The sequence below is a fragment of the Conger conger genome, chromosome 11, assembly GCF_963514075.1.
Source record: "Conger conger chromosome 11, fConCon1.1, whole genome shotgun sequence".
In the NCBI taxonomy this organism is placed as follows: domain Eukaryota; kingdom Metazoa; phylum Chordata; class Actinopteri; order Anguilliformes; family Congridae; genus Conger; species Conger conger.
The window spans coordinates 29098435-29118138 of NC_083770.1; the positions used below are offsets into that span (position 1 = coordinate 29098435).

The window sequence follows — 19704 nt, forward strand, 5'->3', positions numbered from 1 at the left end:
GGTGTTAAGGTGGACAATAGAGTATGTGTTAGTACTTCATTTTAATTAAGTTAGATTTTTCTGTAACATGCTACTGACAGTGACCAAAGGAGATTGAGCAAGCTTGCGGAGTCGCTTTCTGGAACCTCTGCACTGTGCAAGGGCATTTTTAATGAAAGGGTGCACTACGAGGAGAAAAAACAATCCCTGCTGTTGGAGACAAGTTGCTGAGAACGGACACTTCGTATGTTGGTATACGATATGAAATGCACTGACAGGTTTCCAAAAGGCATTTTCTTTTATAAATAAAGTTTAATCCAAGATTTGGATACCTGGACGATAATGATTATGTGTTTTTGGAAAAAACGATGGGAACTTAAGCTTACGTTCTTATGATCATTTTTCTTCATTAAGAAAGACCGTCTCGGGTAGTGTATTGAAGGCGTCTAGCCTTTGTCGACGGTTTCTTCCTATTTCTGTTTTTTTTTTTTTTTTTTTTTAACCAAATGGAAGTTTTTGACAGAGCGGAAAGAAACATGTTGCGTCTCTGCACGCTGCAGTTTATCGTTGCTGTGCTTTGGAGAGGTGAGTATAATGGTGAATGCATTTTACACAACAAAGTTATGAAGAACGACGATAATAATTAACATACGATGTATTATCGCGGTCATAATGATAGCGAACTTTATCACGTCACGTAGCTATGCCTTGTCGATCTACTTCCAGTCGGCTAATAAATTTCATCAATAGCCTACACCTAATTGTCGGAATTCTTCTGATGGCCGCGTAAATGTTTATGATAAGGAATATTGCTCGGTAATTACATTCAGTGTTTCCAGTAGTCTCCAGTTCGTTGAGCATCATTCCTCTGGTCACAGTGGGAAGTGACAGCGCAGTTGGGCGCCTTGAAAATGCTCACACAATAATTAGGTGTCAATCATGGTTTTACCCACAGTAAGCTGTATTGTGTATTTTATGATTAGATTAGATCTCAAACAGTATTTCTGGACTGAAAGCATCAATTTAATTTTGAAGCATGCCTGGACAGAAAATAAAGGGTAGGATTTTTTAAATGGTTGAATTATTCTATGCATATATTTCCTGAAGTTTCAATTGGAACGAAGAGTGCATTGGTTTTCACCAGTGACATAGACTGTTGCATCTCCCAGGGAATGAAGTGTCGTATGTATGAAGGAGACTACTTCAAGGATCATTAGTATCATGCAGCAGATGCATTTGGGAAGATAAGACAGGCCCTCTGTTGTGACTTTGTCTCACTTCCTCCCAAGAGCTTCTTCTAGTGGTACTGTCCGGGAATGGGGGGACTGGTATCCCTCGGTCCGCTATGAAAGGCCGGAAGATAAATGGCTCCAGTCGGAATGGGCAGCCACCGCATCAGCTCTGAATCCTAATGCTCAGCTGCCCAGGGACACCGAATTTCTGAGTGAATCTCATGCACCCCCCTTGCCCCCTCCCAGTGGCATAATGCAGCCTCAGTTCCCTGTGCTTACTGCAGCTTCTGGCCCCAGTCGTGTCTCCGCAGATGTGAAGGGTTCATCCTGTTGCTCAGACACAGAAGAAAGCAAGGGAGCACGAAACCTCTGCCCTGCTTCTCAGCAGAACAAGGGTAATTTGGCCTTGTGTGATACCGGGGCTGTCACTGCTGTTTAAAGGCATTTTAAACATCTGGAGTGTGCAGCCTTAGAACACCACCCCGACCATGGTCATTTGTCATTGTTTGGCAATGCCATTGCTGTTGTTAGGCACACCACTTGATCAGGAATTTATCAGGCATTTTATTTTGAGTGCCTGAAAGGTCGTCTCACCAATCATTGAATATTTGCCCATTTGTGAGAGCTTTACAGCATTGCAGAGTTTTGTTAGCTCTAGGGGGTGTGTCTGTGCTATATACAGCTTTCCTCTGCTTACCATCAGAAATGGCAAATTAGAATAAAAGTCAAATCAATTTTTCCTGAATTGCAAAATTGCATTGTGTGGCTCAGAGCCTTAGGGAAGTCATGGTTTTCTGTTGTCTTCAGGTATGACCAGTTCATTACCAAAAGCCGACAGTAGATTTCAAATCCTTTTTCAACACAGGATTAATGCTGATTTACTGTTCCCCAGAAGATTCCCACTGAATATATAAGCCATATTTTGTGTCAAGTAGATTCACAGTTGCCATAAAGTGTTATGTATCTTAAAAACGGCAGTGGATAGTAGTCACAATTTTCTTTCTCTTTTATTATTAATGCTGAACTGTAAAACGAAAGGGGAATAGGGAAAAAAAATCTTTCCTGAAGCGCATACCTAGAATGCAATTAGACTACAGGCTTGGCCAGTTTGCCTATTTAAAAGGGATGGATGGCTTATTTTTCAGTTTTTGCAAAGAAAAATTAAAACTCTTTATGCTTTCATTTCCTTGCATAAGTATTTTGTGATTGATTGGATCCTGCTGTAGGGCTTCACAGCAGGATACAATGTTGTAAAAAACGAGAGATGTTGGAACTATAACCGCTGAACACGTCTCCTTCTGGTAGAGCTAGATCTGGCCTCGATTGCTAACCGTAAGACGGTTATAGTTCCTACCGTCTTACTTCTCTGAAGACAACGTCTCCTGTTTTAAAATGTTCATGTTGTATTTCGAATATGCATGATACCTGGTTAAATAAGACAGCTTCGGAGCTGCTGTAAGGTGTATTTCTTCACTTTGAAGGAATACAATGGCATGCTACTGACCTATAGGCTTCAAGTCTTAAACTAACACGTTGTGCTAACATAGAAACCGAGCCAGTGAATGCACAAAAATGAAAATGAAATCGAACATCTCGTCTAAGTCTGGGTAAGTTGGAAAAAAGGTATATTTCCCAAAAAAGTTGGTGCATTCCTTTAAGGTTCCTCATTCCTACTGCCTCTGCAGGTGATTCTCCATTATTTCAGCATGGGCTCTATAAGCAGGAGTAAGACTGTTATTATGACACAGCCATTACCAGTCAGTGCCTGCCATGATCCAATGGATTTCTGACCATGTGGAAGGGGAACTCCACACCCACAAATCATGTTCCTGTTTGCTTATATGGCCACATGGTGATGCGCATTACTGTCTTTACTCATTTTATGATTGAACTTCAGAAGGTTGTGTGACTGACCCCACCTCACGGCAAACTTGACACAGTGACAGGCATGCAAAAACTGTTAGCAGGGGGCTTCTTCTGCAAAATTGTGATTGGTCACATTATTAATCTTGTAGCGGCAAATGAGATTGAGGCACTCCGGGCACACTTTTCTTGGAAATGTATCCAATTCCCTTCTAGAGGAGCAAAGCACATTTTGCTTACATCTATTTATCTGTACAGTAAAAACATAGATATTTCTTTAGACTTAATGAAGTGGAAAATTGAAGATGCATTTGCATTAAATAGTATTTTTAGAGGTCTCTCAGTGGATGTGCGAGCTCCATGAGGATTGAGATGAACGCACTGCTCCAGGAACACTGCTGGAGACTGGTCTATGCCGACCGATCTTCATGCGCACAATTTCAGAGACATAAAACATAATATTGGTAGCCCCTCAATAGTATCCACCATTACCACAACAAACAGGCAAGCAAATTCTGTACCCCTTTAAGAATACCTTATGCCAAAATTGAACAAAAGCTTAATATAACTGAGGTTTGGAAGGAGAATGAATATAATATCTCTGGTTTATATGGCATCTTAATGTTCAGTCAGTACTGTCTGTATGAAAAGTAATTTTCTTATCTATATTTATCTTTCCATCCCACCTCCCTTGTGCAGTGTAGAAATCTCCATGTCCATGAATTCTCCATGAATTTAAGAGTAATTTAAATATTAATGATCAATTTACATTCAGAACAAAGGTATCAGATTAGTAGGCAGGGAAGGAATCTCACCTTTTTTTATAGCACATTTACACTATGTATCTAATTTAAGAGGGAGTAAAATAGGTGATGAATAGTCCACAGGACCATATGTACCTATTAAACATGTTGCTCAAACAGCCATGTAATTTCAAGGTCATTGCTCTCGGCTACAGTCTCCTTGTACGACAGGGGACACGACAGAAACATAGCCGTTGGAGAAATCCAAAGATGGTCTGTTTATATTTTTAGTAGGAGTCTGATGTTTCATAGATTGCATAGTGTGAACAGGAACATTTTTCATCCTCAATTAGGCATAAATCTATTCTGTGGTAGTATTATGGCAGAGCTCTTTTGGGAATGGTTGTCATTGTTGTTGTAAATAAGGGAGAACATCTAACAATCTAGCATGTAATCTATGTTAGTCTCTGTTGTGCGTTGCTTTCCATTCCCATGTAATTTTTATTACATTTCAAAATGGTTAACATGCAAGGACAACAACCGCATCAGTAATCTACCATATTGTATATGGTCTGCTCTGACATAGCTCTAAATTTCTTTTCTGACACTCAGGCTTATTATATAGCGATAAACCGATAACCTCCTAGATAAGAAGGTTATCCTTGACATCTCATTCGCCCAGCTTGGTGTCTGTAGGTCAGTGTTTCTCATACCTCTGTTGGCATTGTATCTGTTGGAAACCTGTGATTTTCCTTTATTTTAGAAGGAAATTGCAAACTGCAGCAGAATGGAGCCCAACCAGGGCTGAAAAAAGCAGGGGGGATGGGGTGGGTCTGCTTGTTGTTTGCTTCTAGCAGTTCTGCATTTGGGTGTGCATTTGTTGCACTATACAATTTTACAATTATTCCCCTGTTCAGGTAAGGATTTAAATGTTGAATTTCAATTTCAAGTCTATCAGGGTCAGATTTTCATAATTCCATTTACATAATATAAGTACACAGGCTGAGCTGCTGAGCTATAAGCTTGCAGGAGGGGTTGGGGTATTTTGGAGGTAGTTCTAGAATAGTGACTATGGCTTGCTTGCTCTCATGCTGATTGGTCACATATTCTTCTTTCAAAGGGAGAAGGCAGCTTGTTGCATAGTGGTTAAGGTACCTGGCTGCGACCTGCAAGGTCGGTGGTTAGATCCCCGGTGTAGCCACAATAAGATCACAGCTGTTGGGCCCTTGAGCAAGGCCCTTAACCCTGCATTGCTCCAGGGGAGGATTGTCTCCTGCTTAGTCTAATCAACTGCATGTCGCTCTGGATCGTCTGCCAAATGCCATGTAATGGATATATGAAATAGCTGTAGCACTGAAATATCAACACCTTTATTGTGTTTTGTAGCTTAAGTATCTACTCTCAGTGAGCACTTGGGTATTTATTAGACTTATTTTTTAGACTTATTAAGTCTTCTGCTCCTGTAGCCTATGTAGAGGTTTGATGCTTTTTTGCATGCCACTGTTGTAATGTGTGGTTATTTGCATCACTGTCACCTTCCTGCCAACTTTGACCAGTCTGGCCCTTCCCCTCTGACTGGATGTTTTTTGTTTTTCGCACCATTTTCTGCAAACTCTCCCGACTATTTTGCATGAAAATTCCAGGAGCTCAGCAAATCAGGCACCAACAATCATTCCACAGTAAAACTCACTCACTCACATTTTTTCCACATTCTGATGGTTGATGGGCACATTAATTGAAGCTCCTGACCCGTATCTGCAATGCTGCAACATGATTGGCTGATTAGGAAATCGCATTAATAAGTTCCTAATAAAGTGCACAGTGAGTGCATAGCAACCTCTCCATAGTTAACCATTGGGCGAAGGACTGGGGTTGTGACAATATATAAGCTCTGCTTTAGCCCATTGCCGCACACTTACCTGTTATGCTGGCCTCCTTGCATTCAGCTCCTTGGCTCATTAACATATGAATAGTGCTGGGCCTCCGGGGAACTCATTCCACTGAAATGTAAAACATTTGAAATGCAATGAATGTTACTTCAAATAAAGGTGTCCCCCGAGGGGGTCATAGTGGTTAACATAATGGCAGAGATTATATCTATAAAAAGAAACAGATTTTTTAAATGTACTTTAAATTTTTATTTAATGAATTTTCATAATTGTCATGAAAGGTGAAGACATATCACATTACGATGTACTAATTAATAGCAGACGTTAAGAATATCCTGCAACGCTCTCCGGCATTAATCACAGGGAGTAATTGCGCTGGCATGAGATTGAATCAATACAAGTTTTCCTGGAGGAAAAAAACAATGGAAGAGGCAGTTCGGGTCAGCCATACCCACTCTGCAATCTGCATCTCAGTCAGAACATGCAGTAGCACCCTCCAGCTGTTTTTCTCCCCTGATTGTCACGTCACCTTTTGAGGAATGTATGTTCCCATGGGTATTCCCATCACGCCGCGTGTCAGGCGTATGGGTTTGCATTGATCACCTTCCAAACCTTTATAGGTGACCCTTACGGTGTCAGCTGCCTTTAGGCCAGTTGAACTCCATGCTTCCCACTTCCCAGAGTGACCGACCCCATCCTGTTTCTGACAGTCCAGATAAGTGCTGGGACTAGCTGTGTTTAGCAGGCCCAGATACTGCGATAAAAAAAACAAAACAGAAGATAAAATGGGTTTTAAAAGCTTCCCAGAGGAAGGGGACCTGACCAAAGCGAATGGATTAAGAGACAGCTGTGAAATCCCCTTTGTTTTGCTGTGAGTTTCAATCCAGGCTCCATACATTTGCTGGAGGTAATTGGGGTTTCTCTGTGTGTAATCTCTGTAGCGCAGCTCCATTGTGCCTCTGAGAAGATGAGAGATTTAAAAGTAGGCAGAATATTAATAGGAGTCCTGTTTATTTGCAGTGGATGATGATTACAGCAATGGTGTTGCTTACCCTTTTGCTCACAGCTCTGTGCCCCTATCTCCTTGCATAGCCCGAGGAACCCTGACTTAAACCTGTTCTACCCATGGTGGGTCAGGGCAGATTGTCTTCCTCTGCTGCAGACTCCAGGTAATAGTAGAGGACACGCCAAAAACAGAGATGCAAAGCAAACAGAACAATATAATGTCCTAAGAAATGTATGGCCTGGGTTCATGCATATAGTATCCAGACAAATTGTGGTTGTGGTTGACCCATGTAAAGTCTAATGAAGTCTTTGAGCGGATGGATGGCTGGAGAACAGGTGGGGAAGAGGATGACTAACCAGGCAGCAGAGTACTGGAAGATTTAGACTTTGGATAATAATGGCAAGGAGCCCTGAGCCCTGACAGAAGGGAATTGAAATAGTCCAGATGGGAGCCCACCAGTCCTGGAACAACAGCTGGATGGTTTAGATGGTGAGAAATTGGTGGATTTTCCTTGTTGATTCCTTGTTGAGTGTGTAAATATGCACTGAAATACATGTATTTATTTGGAACGGATTGGGAAAAAGTCTGTGATAAGTATGAGGCCACCTGTGTTTAAAACAAAAAACAACAACTAATGAGAGAAGAATTCAGTTAATTTATGTGCATTTAATGAATAAGAAAACCAAAGTACAAAACTTTTTCTACCTACAATAAATGCAAAAAAGATTACTTTTACTTATTTTTACTAATCCTAGTTACAACTTCAATATAGCCTTCTTTAGCTCTCAATTCAATTAAACAAATTATTGGAAGTCTATCCAATTATTTTGCAATGTGGGAGGTGGAGCGGTAGTTAAATTGACTGAAATCTTATCTAGTTTAAGTTCTTTTAAAACCACAGGTAGCAAAGATTGTGCATTTTTTGTTATTGAAACCAAAAACCTGATGTTTACTTATTTAGTCCTTTTTTTTTTTCTAAAGATATTTTTTAGGCCTTTTTCAGCTTTATTGGACAGTCTATAGTATAGAGAGACAGGAAGAATGGGAGCGAGAGAGAAGGGAAGACATGCGACAAATGTCGGACGGTCGGATTCGAACCGCCGACGTCGCGGCTCACAATGAGCATGCGGTCAGTGCTCTACAGGCTGCACCACCGAGACACCCATTATTTAGTCCTTTTAACCTCAGATTATAGTGGGCTTGATCTGAATGCATTAAACATATAAAACTTAGAGGATTCATGAAAGAAACATGAATGTACAGTATGCTAGAACCTGAAGTAATTGAGAATAATACTTGGTAATATGGCTAAATCAATGTCCTGTTTTTTATCCTTGTATTATTTTCTCACCATAAGGGGATTGATGTCTTCAACCTGATAGATCTGTGTATGCCTTACAATGCTCCTGTACCTTCAAAGTGTACGCTCACCGAGCACTTCATTAGCTACATATTAGACTTATTTTTTTTACTTATTGGTCTTCTGCTGCTGCAGCCTATCCACTTAGAGGTCTGACATGTTGTGTGTTCAGAGATGCTTTTCTGCCACTATTGTAATGTGTGGTTATTTGCGTTACTGTCACCTTTCTGTCAGCTTTGACCAGTCTGGCCCTTCTCTGACCTCTCTCATTAACAACGCGTTTTTGCCTCCGGAACTGCTGCTCACTGGATGTTTTTTGTTTTCCGCACCATTCTAGACTCTAGACTAGCAAAATCTAGACTGTTGATCCCAGGAGATCAGCATTTTTACGCATTTAGTTCCTGCCACATGATTGGCTGATGAAATATTTGCATTAACAAGCTGGTGTACAGGTCTACCTAATAAAGTGCTCATCGAGTGTATATTTGCTCTGCAGTGCTATTGTTGCTCAGGGCAGGTAGTTGAATGTATCCCTTTAATATTCTCCAGATTGAAGCCAGGGCAAAGGCAGAGGTATTCAACTGTGAGTAGCTTCTGCCGCAGTGGTCAGCAGGGCCTGAAAGAGCAAAGGTTTGTTCAGAGAGTAAGTGTCAGAAGGGCCACCTGTGTGGCTTGTCTGGGAGCTGCTATTGCCCTGTGTGCAGGCTGAGCTCTTTGGCCTATGGGTCTTCTGGAGTATGTCAACTAGCAGCTGTGACTGGGTGCCGGCAGCAGTGGCTTAAAAGCTCCTGGTGTTACTGCTGTGTAAGCGCCTACTAGCTACTCACCGGGTGTTTACAGTTTGTACTTGTCAGCAGTAAACATGTACCTGTCGATCAGCTGGCCCTCCCGTCCTGTCATTTCCTGTGTCCATGACTCTGCGTGAGCTTTTCTCTGCACACATGTAAGCAACTGTGAGTTCTAAATGGGATATTCATTTGTTTGTGTGTGTGCGTGTGGGTGTGCGCGCATGCGTGGTGTGATGTGGTATGCTTAAAGCTTTGTTCTCTTCATCCATCTTGGCTGTCTTTTGTTCTCCAAGGTAATGCATGTACAGAATCACAAATGGTAAATTTGTGGCATTTATATAGCGCCTTTATCCAAAGCGCTGTACAATTGATGCTTCTCATTCACCCATTCATACACACACTCACACACCAACGGCGATTGGCTACCATGCAAGGCGCCAACCAGCTCGTCAGGAGCATTTGGGGGTTAGGTGTATTGCTCAGGGACACTTCGACACAGCCCGGGCGGGGGATCGAACCGGCAACCCTCCAACTGCCAGACGACTGCTCTTACTGCCTGAGCCATGTCGCCCACAATTTCAGTGGTTATATACTGAAGAAGGATTTGAAACTCCAGCTCACAAGTGCACTGATTATCGATGCGGCATATTCAGATTCTGGCAATTATTTACAGGTAGCCCTTTTCAAAGCAAGTCGGTTATTCTTTTAAGCTGTTGGTTTTTCATGACAGTGAAGTGTTCCCTTGAACCATTTCCCTGGGTAACTGGCTGATTAGACAAAGCTATTTTGAGCTTTAATCAGATTAATGGAACACTTTATTCACTGATGCACATGCTTCATGTAGACTGGAAAGCTATTTTTTTTTAACTAAAACCACACTAAATGTCTTTTCAGAATATGCTGGTTTATATGTAATATAGACTAGTGAATTCTAAAAGTGAACCAAAAGTCTTGTATTTATATTATAAATTCATGCTGGGACACCTTCACCCTTGAGAAAGGTGCCTGGATTAATAAATATCCAGCAAAATAAATGTGTAGAACCTATCTATCCCTGGATACAAATGTTTGCTAAAAGATTGTGAGACAGACAGAGTAAACTTGCAAAAACTGAAACCAACAGGCAGCTGTTTCCTTAGCCTCCATGAGCGGAGAGGAATGCTGAGAAGTGATGTCATAAAAGAGAGCCCTGAACTTCACGGAAGAGGGTTTATCTGAAATGGAGGAGTTCAGTGTCTTATCCTCAGTGAACATTTTCTGTTTTGGGACTCTGATATGTTTTGTTTGTTAGCTCAAAGTGTTTGCCCGAAGCGCACTGAAAGTGACAGTACACTTAATGTGGATAAAAAAGGCACCGTAGATCTATGGGTTGTCCCCTGGTGCCCCTCCAGGCTGACTGAGGATAGAAAAGTTGTTGTAGATGTGAGAAATCATTGCAAAATCATTTTAAATGAGGGTAATGTATACCCAGCATGACTGGATTGTAATTATGGGAAGGGTGACACAAGGGTATTAACAGTGGTGCTACAAAAAATAATCTTGGTGTAATATGCATAATATTTGTGTCAGTAAAATAAAAAACTTTCTTCTGGAGAGACAGTGGCGCAGTCAACCCATATACAAACATCTCTGTGTGGCCTGCTTGAGTTCTGCCCATCTCTGTCTGTAACCCATCTGAATAAAGTGAAAAAATACTACTGATACTGTGAGCCACCCTTTAAAAGGTTTCTTTTTTCAATTTGTATCCCTCAGATCATCATTACAAACTTGACACATTCTTAAACATAAATGTGACAAAATGAAACAGTAGTCCATCTTTGCTCCTGGAAGTGTCTTCAATGTACTGTACAGTGTCAATGTTAAATTGGACTAAGAGTTTAGCTGGATTTACCTTTCTTGGTGCTGTGGAAATTAATGTCTTAAACTGCGCTGAAGCTCTCAGTAAAAGATTTATCAAGGCCATTGTTACTAAAGAGTTACTGGCAACCATAAATTTCATACAAATATAACATTTTCTAACAAAGTAATTGTCGGTTAGTGGCAATATTAGATTTGTCTAATGCATTGAATTTATAGATGCACAAGTACACACACACACACACACACACACACCTTAAGTCGCTGAAGTAACTACACTCAGTGAGCACTTTATTAGGTATTTATTAGACTTATTTGTTTTATTTCTCTGCATACCACTGTCATAATGTGTGGTTATTTGCGTCACCTTCCTGTCAGCTTTGATCAGTCTAGCCTACCTCCTCTGACCTCTCTCATTAACAACATGTTTTTGCAGCTTACTGGATGTTTTTTGTTTACCGCACCATTCTCTGCAAACTCTAGAGACTGTCTTGCAGTTTCTGAGTAATTCAAACCACCGTGTCTGGCACCAACAATCATTCCATGGTCAAAGTCACTTAGATCACATTTCTTCCCCATTCTGACATTTGGGCTGAAAAACGGCTGAACCCCTTGACCACGTCTGCATGCTTTTATGCATTTAGTTGCTACCACATTATTGGCTGATTAAATATTTTCATTAGAAAGCTGGTGTACCGGTCTACCTGGTAAAGTGCTCAGTGAGTATATGTACTGATGTTATTACTGTTTGAAGCCTCCTGGTAAAAGCGCTAAGCCAGCACATAGGCCGTATTAAATATTAATAGAGCTGACAGCATTTGAATACACTGAGTTTAAGTTAACACCAGCACATTTCGTTTGCAGTGATTGCAGTTTGAACCGTTATTGTATTGTAATGAAAATAAGCTCAGACTACAGTATATGCACACGTCTGAATTGCTCTGGCAAAACCTTGCATTGCTATATGTGTCTACTCTCAACTTTATTATGTGACTTTTTAGAAGCTTTTTTATATAGTACAGGTGGAGACACAACACTCCACATAATATGTAGTGCTTTATACAGTTGGTGGTTTTTAGTGTCCAATGGAGAAGTCAGAAGCCCTAAATATGTCTGTGGTATAAATGAGATGGCAGGTACATTTTCAGGACTCATTGACTGCTGTATGTGAGGGCAGTTTTCCTGTCAAGGTCATTGTAGAATAAGTGCTGACTTTAAACAGCCTTCATTCCTGTGCAATTCCTAGTGATTTTTCACACAAAGACCTCACTGAGTTAGTATTGCCAATGAAGAGGGCAAGTCTTTAAGTTTTAAAGACATCACTGGCTCACTTTGTTCAGAGCTAGATTCTTGGAAATCCTGCATCAATTTGTTCTTTAAGACGGTAAGTGTATTTGACTCCCCTTTTGACAGATCTCTTATAAAAACGTATTCTCAGTGATCCTACAGCTTAGGTACAATCATTACTGGAGGTGAGGGTTGGGGTATGGTGGGGTAGGGTACTGAATAAAAATAAAACTAGATATGATTACATTTAAATGTAATATTATTGCTTTAAGGCAGCAATATATTTCCTGTTGCATACAACACTAACACATTCACATTAGTCATTAAGTGCTTTGCTTGACTGGTCAAGGTGTGCCCTGGTGAATGGAGTTTGTGAGCCCAGGTAGACAGTCTTCTGAAATCTTTTCACATGGGTACTGGTCATCAAAAGGATGAGCCTGGAGAATTTGTGAAAATTTGTGCCTGGGGGAGGTGCAGTGCTTGGAGATGTCTTTCTGTAAGACATCACTCATAAAGAAAAGGAAAGGAACAGCAACAAACAGATTGACAGAGTGACGTTTACTGGTTCATAAACACACCATCTGTGCCTCTTGTGTTTGTAATGTGAGCCTCAGCCACTGTTTCGGGCTCCAGATAAAGCCCACAGTGAGCTTTCTTTTTTTACTGTCTAATTTTACAAGGCATTCAATCATGTCCCTTGTCATGCAGAAAGCCTTCTTCCAGTCCTTTCTTCCAGTCTAATTTTTTACTTGGATTGAAATGGGTATGCAATAGTGTTTATGTATGGCACTGAGTGGGAGAGGATTAATGAAACAATGATATCCTGCCATGTTACATATTTATTTTTCTCTTTTCATGTTCATTTCATGTGGATGTGTTGCTTATCATTTGCTGATCTTGTCCAGTTGACTGGTAGGGTCAATTCTGTTATATTGTGCAAGATATCAAACACAAAACTGTTCAGTTCAATTTCTGGGAGACAACAGAAGTATAATTTACATAAAATGTGGAAAGCCTGAATCAGCTATAATTAACATCATGTAATTGACATGAATTTGGACATAGTTGTGGTAGTCAGAGGCTGCTCTGCTGTATAATTGAAATATTGAAATGGGGAATGTGGTAGCTCTGTGAATGTGTGTGAAGCAACCCGCTGACGCCTAATCAGAGCGGTGGTAATGAGGTCCTGGGAGCATAATCAACACGCGTGTCGTTAGAACGGAATGGTTTAATCTTAATTAGCTGGAGTGAGACTGCCCAGGATTGCAGATTCCCTGACACGGATACGAAGTGAAACTGCACAGTCTTGACTCTTCTCAGTAGCTTATAGAGCAATCATATCAAATGAATCTCTGAAAATGGCTACTGAACCAAAGATTGTCCTCTCATTTTCAATGACTTAGCATTTTTCAGAACAAATCTGAACCTGGCTTTGACCTGGACCATCTGCTTTAGATTAGAATATACAAAAAAAGAATAGCAGATCCAGTATTAAATTCTCAGTTGACAATCCATCAATAAGGCTGATATGAAGTTCTTGATTAAAGACAAAATAGCCAAGGTATTTCACCACAGGAGCAAATGCTGTTGTACTCTGCTGGCATTGGACTGAAACATAACTCATTGTGTGGGTCTTATTGACTTCCAATGTTTTTTAACCTTGAAGAACCCCTTGGCTCTCTGCGCTACATTATGGTCTCACTACACCCAGGCTGCCCTTGTCATGGCAGGGACACTGTTCAGAGAGCTTTATAATCTGTAATAATACCAAGGGCTCCCATTATTGACGGCCATTAACGCCCCTGGCAGCCACCCTTTGCCAGAGCATGTTCTGGTGCTCAGCAGAGGCTGGGCTGGCACAGTGTGGGTTCAGTGTGTTTAGCACGCCGCTATCTTGTCTTGCAGGCTGCTCATCTGTGAGTAACCACAGGGCCCTGATTTCACACACTGTAGACGGGGTTTGTAGGGCAGAAAAACATGAACGAATCTGAGGGTTATGAAGGGATTATCTGGAATGAATAATTCGAATTAGATTCAAATTTTTAATTAAAACGAGAAAAGAATGTGGGGAGGGGGGGGGGGTTGTTGTATTGTTTTTAGTTTACTCAACGTTATAACTACACATCGAGCTACATTCAATCGATATTTCTCCTTAACTTTGGCATTTAAGTAAATGTCTTTTTATTCACAAACTCATAAACCACTAGATGTTTGGTTTTAGTTATTGCTGATTGCTGAGCTACATTGGCAAAGAAAATAGTTGTTGCTGTTAATTGTTAGTAAGTTCAAAATAAATGTTGGTTGAGCTGCAGCTATTTGTTTTCAGACCTTCCTGAAATGAAGTTTGATCTTTGATCTTTAGAAAATATTATACCAGTCTTTAGCCTGATCAAGAATGGCATAGACAGATTTTTTCAGGTTTTGGTCTTTACATTTGGATACAGAAACTTTCTAAAGATAAAAATCCCTTTTTAATGAGGATGAATAAAATGCACTGTAAATATAAAAATGGCTGACCTGATGCAGGCTTCCTGGAGCTGCACAGTGAATTTGTTACCAGGATAGCCTCTATGGTCTGCTAGAAATAATTATCTGCCAATGGCAGTTCTTTGTAGACTCTTGTCTTCCACCCTGAACTTTCCAATTCCCCTGCATTTACTGTCCTGGTTAATTAATATCGCTTGTTTTTAGATCGATGTCATCCAGCGATCCATCATCTACTTCTAACATCTATTGCCCCCCCCCTCTCTCACACTCTCATTCTCTCACCTCAGTCTTACTTTATGTCTCAGTAATATATTTTCCATAATATTTATCATATAATTGGCCAACAAAGCCTGCACACTCCTCTTGCCTGACATTGCTGAATGGATCATTTCTGCATGTCATTCTTTGTCCCGGTCACTGCCCAGACTTCTATAAGCCCCAGTGCTTTTCCAGCTGATTAGGAACAATCATAGGACAGCAATTTTATGCAGTTTTATTTTTTTTAAAAATTATTTTATTTTATTTATTTTTTTTAAGATGATGCATTCGCTGGCTGCTTTTATACATAATTTCACAATTTTAATTGCTGTTGCCAGCTGATTGCTTCCGTTCTTTGCTCCATTACCCACACTGGTAGACCATCTGAATGCACATATGAAATGGTTTACTCATACTGTAATCCGTTCAAAAAACAGGGCCGTGAATGAAGTGCAATTTAAATATCATTTGAATGTTGACTGTACACTATATTAAAATAATCAGGCCATACCTAAAAATATATTTACAATACACACACACAGAAAATGATGGATATGTTTAGCATCTGTAGTAATGTATGGCACACATAGGCGCATGCCAGCTTATGTATACAAGCTGCATTGTATATGCTTCATATAGAATTGGCCAGATGCATTGGGATTAATGCTTTGGGGCTGAGGATACAGAATTTTCTGGAGAACACAACACAACACGATACACATGTTACTGTTTGCAGACCCTCGGCTGTACACCCGGCTTTGTTAGGGATACCAATGAGCCACACTGCAGCTCCACTCCATTCGCATGCAATGTGCAACGTCTTGGTTTTGTGCTGGAGTACTTCCATCAAACTGCCACTTGACAGTATTTGTTAAAACTCCTGCCAGCTGGAATCGATGGATAAGGAGAACTCGGCATGCTTTTGTGTACCCTTCCACTGTGGGGAAATATTTACAAAGAAATAATGGATGCACCCTTTATCCTGGCCTTCTGACCAGCTGTATGCTGGACTTAAACGCTGTTGGCGCTTTTCTCTCTCTTCTTCAACAAACCTGCCGGAAACCCTGTCTCGCTCGTACATGTGCGGCCCTTTCCGTTATTCTCTGCTGCAATTAAAGACAGACTGAAGTCATTTGCCAGCAGCAAGCTCCTAACAGCAAGCACTTGACACTGTGCTTGTTGGCCTTTTCAGGATTTCTTGTTTTTTACGAGTGTTTATGCCATGCATTTTGGCGGGTAATTGGCGTCAAGTCAAACTTTGAGAGCCCAGAGACAGATTCACTGTCATAAATGGCAGACCCCGGTGGATACCAACATACCTGGCATTCAGTTGATTGTCTGGGAGACTGAAGAATAGTTCAGAGAGCTTTATTTGCAGGTGGTTTTGTTGGCTGGGGTCTACTGTCTCTGGCAGTGGAGGCTGTTATTCATCCATGTTTCTGGAATTCTCTGTGCCTGTGTAAGATGCATGGGGTACACATTATCCCTGCAGAGGCTTTCTGCTCATTAAGATGAATGGAAGAATTCAAGCTGGACACAGCTCCGTCCATTTGCTGCGTGCCCCCGGCCTTATCATCACATGTGCACAAGTGCTTGTCTCTTGTTCTCACTTAATTCCCCCTTCTGAATTACCCGGATGTGGAGTACTTTTCCAGGCTTTCCTGTCTGCAAATACCTTCAATCAAGATGACAGTAGTGGTTCAGTCCCTTCTTCTGTTTTAGCCAGCATTCAGTACATTTTTGAGAGAAAAAAAGAAAGAGAACAGAACATGTCAAAGAAACAAAAGGCAGCCTTTCTGGAATCGGAGAAAGTCGAGTGGGAGATCAGGGGCTGCTGCCCCATGAATGTGGGTGGTGTGAGCGATTTGCTCACATTGCCCAGTTGTGAACTACCACCATTAGTGTGGAGCAGCGGAGCAGAGCACTGACCTACATGCCAAAGATCGCTTTTTGCCAGGACTAGAGTGGAGTAGTTTGTCTGGAAATTAGGCCTGGTGTGAAGCTGAAAGCCCTAGCATTGTTGTGAATGGACATGAATGGGAGATGGTGCAGGGGCTCAGGGACAGCAGCTGCTGCTGAATGCCAGGCATCCATTCTCCTATGGCCAGCCCCATGAATCCGAGCTATTGATGTTTCCATGCCAGCCCTCCATACACATTTTTGACGTAGAGATAAATCAGGGCTAAGCCATTTAATGTACAGTATGGGCTTTGAACATACCTTAGCTCCAGTCATGAGACTTCGGCTCAACATCATATGTGCAGTCTCACAGGACAAAACCATAAAAACATAAAGTTGGAAACTCGGAAGCAGTGTACACTGTTTACCGATTGGATACTTGTGCTGTGTCAATAATTATCAGACCATATAGCCAAAATTGTCACATTGGTCCATGACAGGTGATGTTGACACAAATAAACATAAAGTATTTCATAAGTGTTTTTTTGGCAGCCTGGTGGTCAGGAAATGGGAATTGTGTGCACTGACAGAGGGTTCGGCCAGCAGTGTGGGAGGAGACCGGAGCAGGCCTGAGGGAGCAGGCAGAGGGGCAGCCAGAGGGGCAGCCACAGAGGCTCTGCCATTGTGCTGGCAGATACAAAGGCTTCAGCATGGATCTGTCACTGAGACCTCAGTACAATCTGTAAAAAACACAATAAAAAGGATTACTTTCATTTGATATATTCCCCGAGAAAGGGACCATCATTGGAAAGCTATTTTAAAGTCACATAATGTTCTTTGTCGTGTAATTTGTGTACTCCTTTCCTCCCTCACTACAACTGCTTTGTGATTGCTTTCTCGCTGATGGAGTTTTTTTTATTTTTTTCATTTTTACAATAGTTAAGGTGAAATTACTGCATGGATCTGATAGTAGCACAATGCTCTACACAATACTGTTTGTGGGCGGAGTGACTGGCAGACAATTCTGGAATACAGTGTAACTCCAAATAATGATTAGGCCACAAATTGTGGAAAGGAACACATAAAGAGCCCACTGAAATTATTACTGAATGCTTTAAAAATTACCCTTGATTTTGCCTGCTAAAGCCTCATAAGTAGTTGTAGTGTAGTATAAGACAGGGGTTTGCAGAGTTTCTGATGCATGTTTTTGCTTTAAATATATTGCTGGTATAGGTTGTTTACAGTGGTATATGGTGGATACATAGTTATCATTATCATGTGTGGCTACACCGGCGTTAGTATTAGCAAGTTCCACAGATTAGAAGGATTTTTGCAGTTTTGTAGCATGTTGGCTCTGGTGTATGGACATTCCACAAAGCACTGGAAGCAGGCAAAAAAGAAGGGCAGAGACCTTTTGTTGGTAAGCGAGTCCTCCCTGTTTGATCATATGTTTTGGCAAACAGACAGGAAGTCTTTGAAAATATGCTCCCCTCCACAGTTCTCATCTCTATTCACAAGCATTTCTCCCCTTTATGTAACTAAGAGTCGTTATTAGAGGTGTTACAAAACAGAGCTATGTTATGGTCAGAATGGGATTCCTCTCTTTCCCACTCATAATGACTTTTTTGGTCTTCTTTATAAAGACCAAAATGCAGATACTGAGCATATGCTGACAGCCTTTCGGTTAAACCATATATTTATAGCCAGTTCATCTGTAATCAGAACAAAACCCTCTTAAAGAAGGAAAGAGAGAGACCAACCAACAGCCCCTAAGAAACACCCACCTGTTCTCACCATACCCAGAACTGCATTTACATGTTTGTAAACACATGGCAGGGAACCTCTGGACAGTACGTGGGATGGGAATGTGGAGAAAAGGTGGCATTTTGCTGCTGTGGACTGCTGTTCTCTGCTTCTACAATGCAGCGCACAATGACAGGTAATCTCAAAGTGGAATTTATTATCCAGCAGCTGGGTGACCTTGAGGAAAGTTTTCGGATATTTAGAGGGGGGTGAGAGGGGGAGGGTCAGCTTTTCCATGGAGAGAATGAACTTTGAAGTAATGTCCATGCCAGTATATGGGGCCTTTATGGAGCAGTGCTTTATTTTAAAGCTTACTGTTAAAATGGAAGACTGTTTTTTAAAAATCCTTTTCTCAGCAAGATTATATGCACTAGAAGGTAATTGCATGTGCTTTAAAGTTTTCAGACCAAACCTCTTTGCTTACTGCAGTGAAGACCATATTAACAAAATGTATTTTTGTGGAAAGACTTAGTTGAAGCTATGTCTTGTGGAGCTATGATGGAGATAACAAACTATTCTGGTCTTTTGTTGTGCATGTTGAATATTTTCCTAAGTGAAAAAGTGATAAGGGAAATTAGGTTTTAAGGTTTTTGAGCACACTTGAGTGCAAAAGTTCTCAGTAGCAACAGATTGGGCAAAATTCATGCCAATCAAGTCTTTCTGGCAGAATGTATAGGGAAGAGGGATGAAAACATGAATAATTATATTTTAACCATTGCATTAAAAAAAAAAAAAGATCAACCAGCATGCCTGGACGTAGCCTACACGGCTTTAACTACAGACTGCTGGACATCTGTGAGCACGATAAACATAAATCTTAATTTGGCAGTTAGGCTATTACCTGACTTAAAATGTTGACATTTAAATGAAACTATTTTAAGATGGCCCAAAATAAAGTTTGAAAATGCAATTACATTTTTGTCAGTAGGCTACTCCAGTAACCGTCATAAGCAGTATTGGTTACACGGTTGACCGTTTTGAAAATGGGATGGTTACAAAACCGTTTATAAAAGCCGATGATTTAGCACATCCCTACTTGATACTGGCCTTTCTTTCAAATGGACAGAAATTTTACCTTGCAAATGCAACATTACATTTTCAGAGCTGGCAAATAATTACTGTGTATCACAGTAATTCCTATTGCCATCTCTCCGATCATAACTATGCTCTTATAAATGCTTTGAAAATGCCTGTAATTTTCTCAGTGACCATTATGCTTCTCAGAGATGTGGCCTTGGTTCTTATTGAAAACA

General features: G+C 40.8%; 1 protein-coding gene across 1 annotated transcript in view; it reads left to right on the plus strand.

Moving 5' to 3' along the window:
• The first annotated feature begins 502 nt into the window (after positions 1-502).
• The window catches only part of LOC133139940 (transmembrane protein 132C-like), a 74579-nt gene continuing 55377 nt past the window's right edge, over positions 503-19704 (plus strand). Inside the window, exon 1 of the mRNA XM_061259431.1 lies at positions 503-564. Within this exon, the coding sequence (XP_061115415.1) occupies positions 516-564 (49 nt within the window). The 5' untranslated portion in view covers positions 503-515. The remainder of the gene's footprint in view (positions 565-19704) is intronic.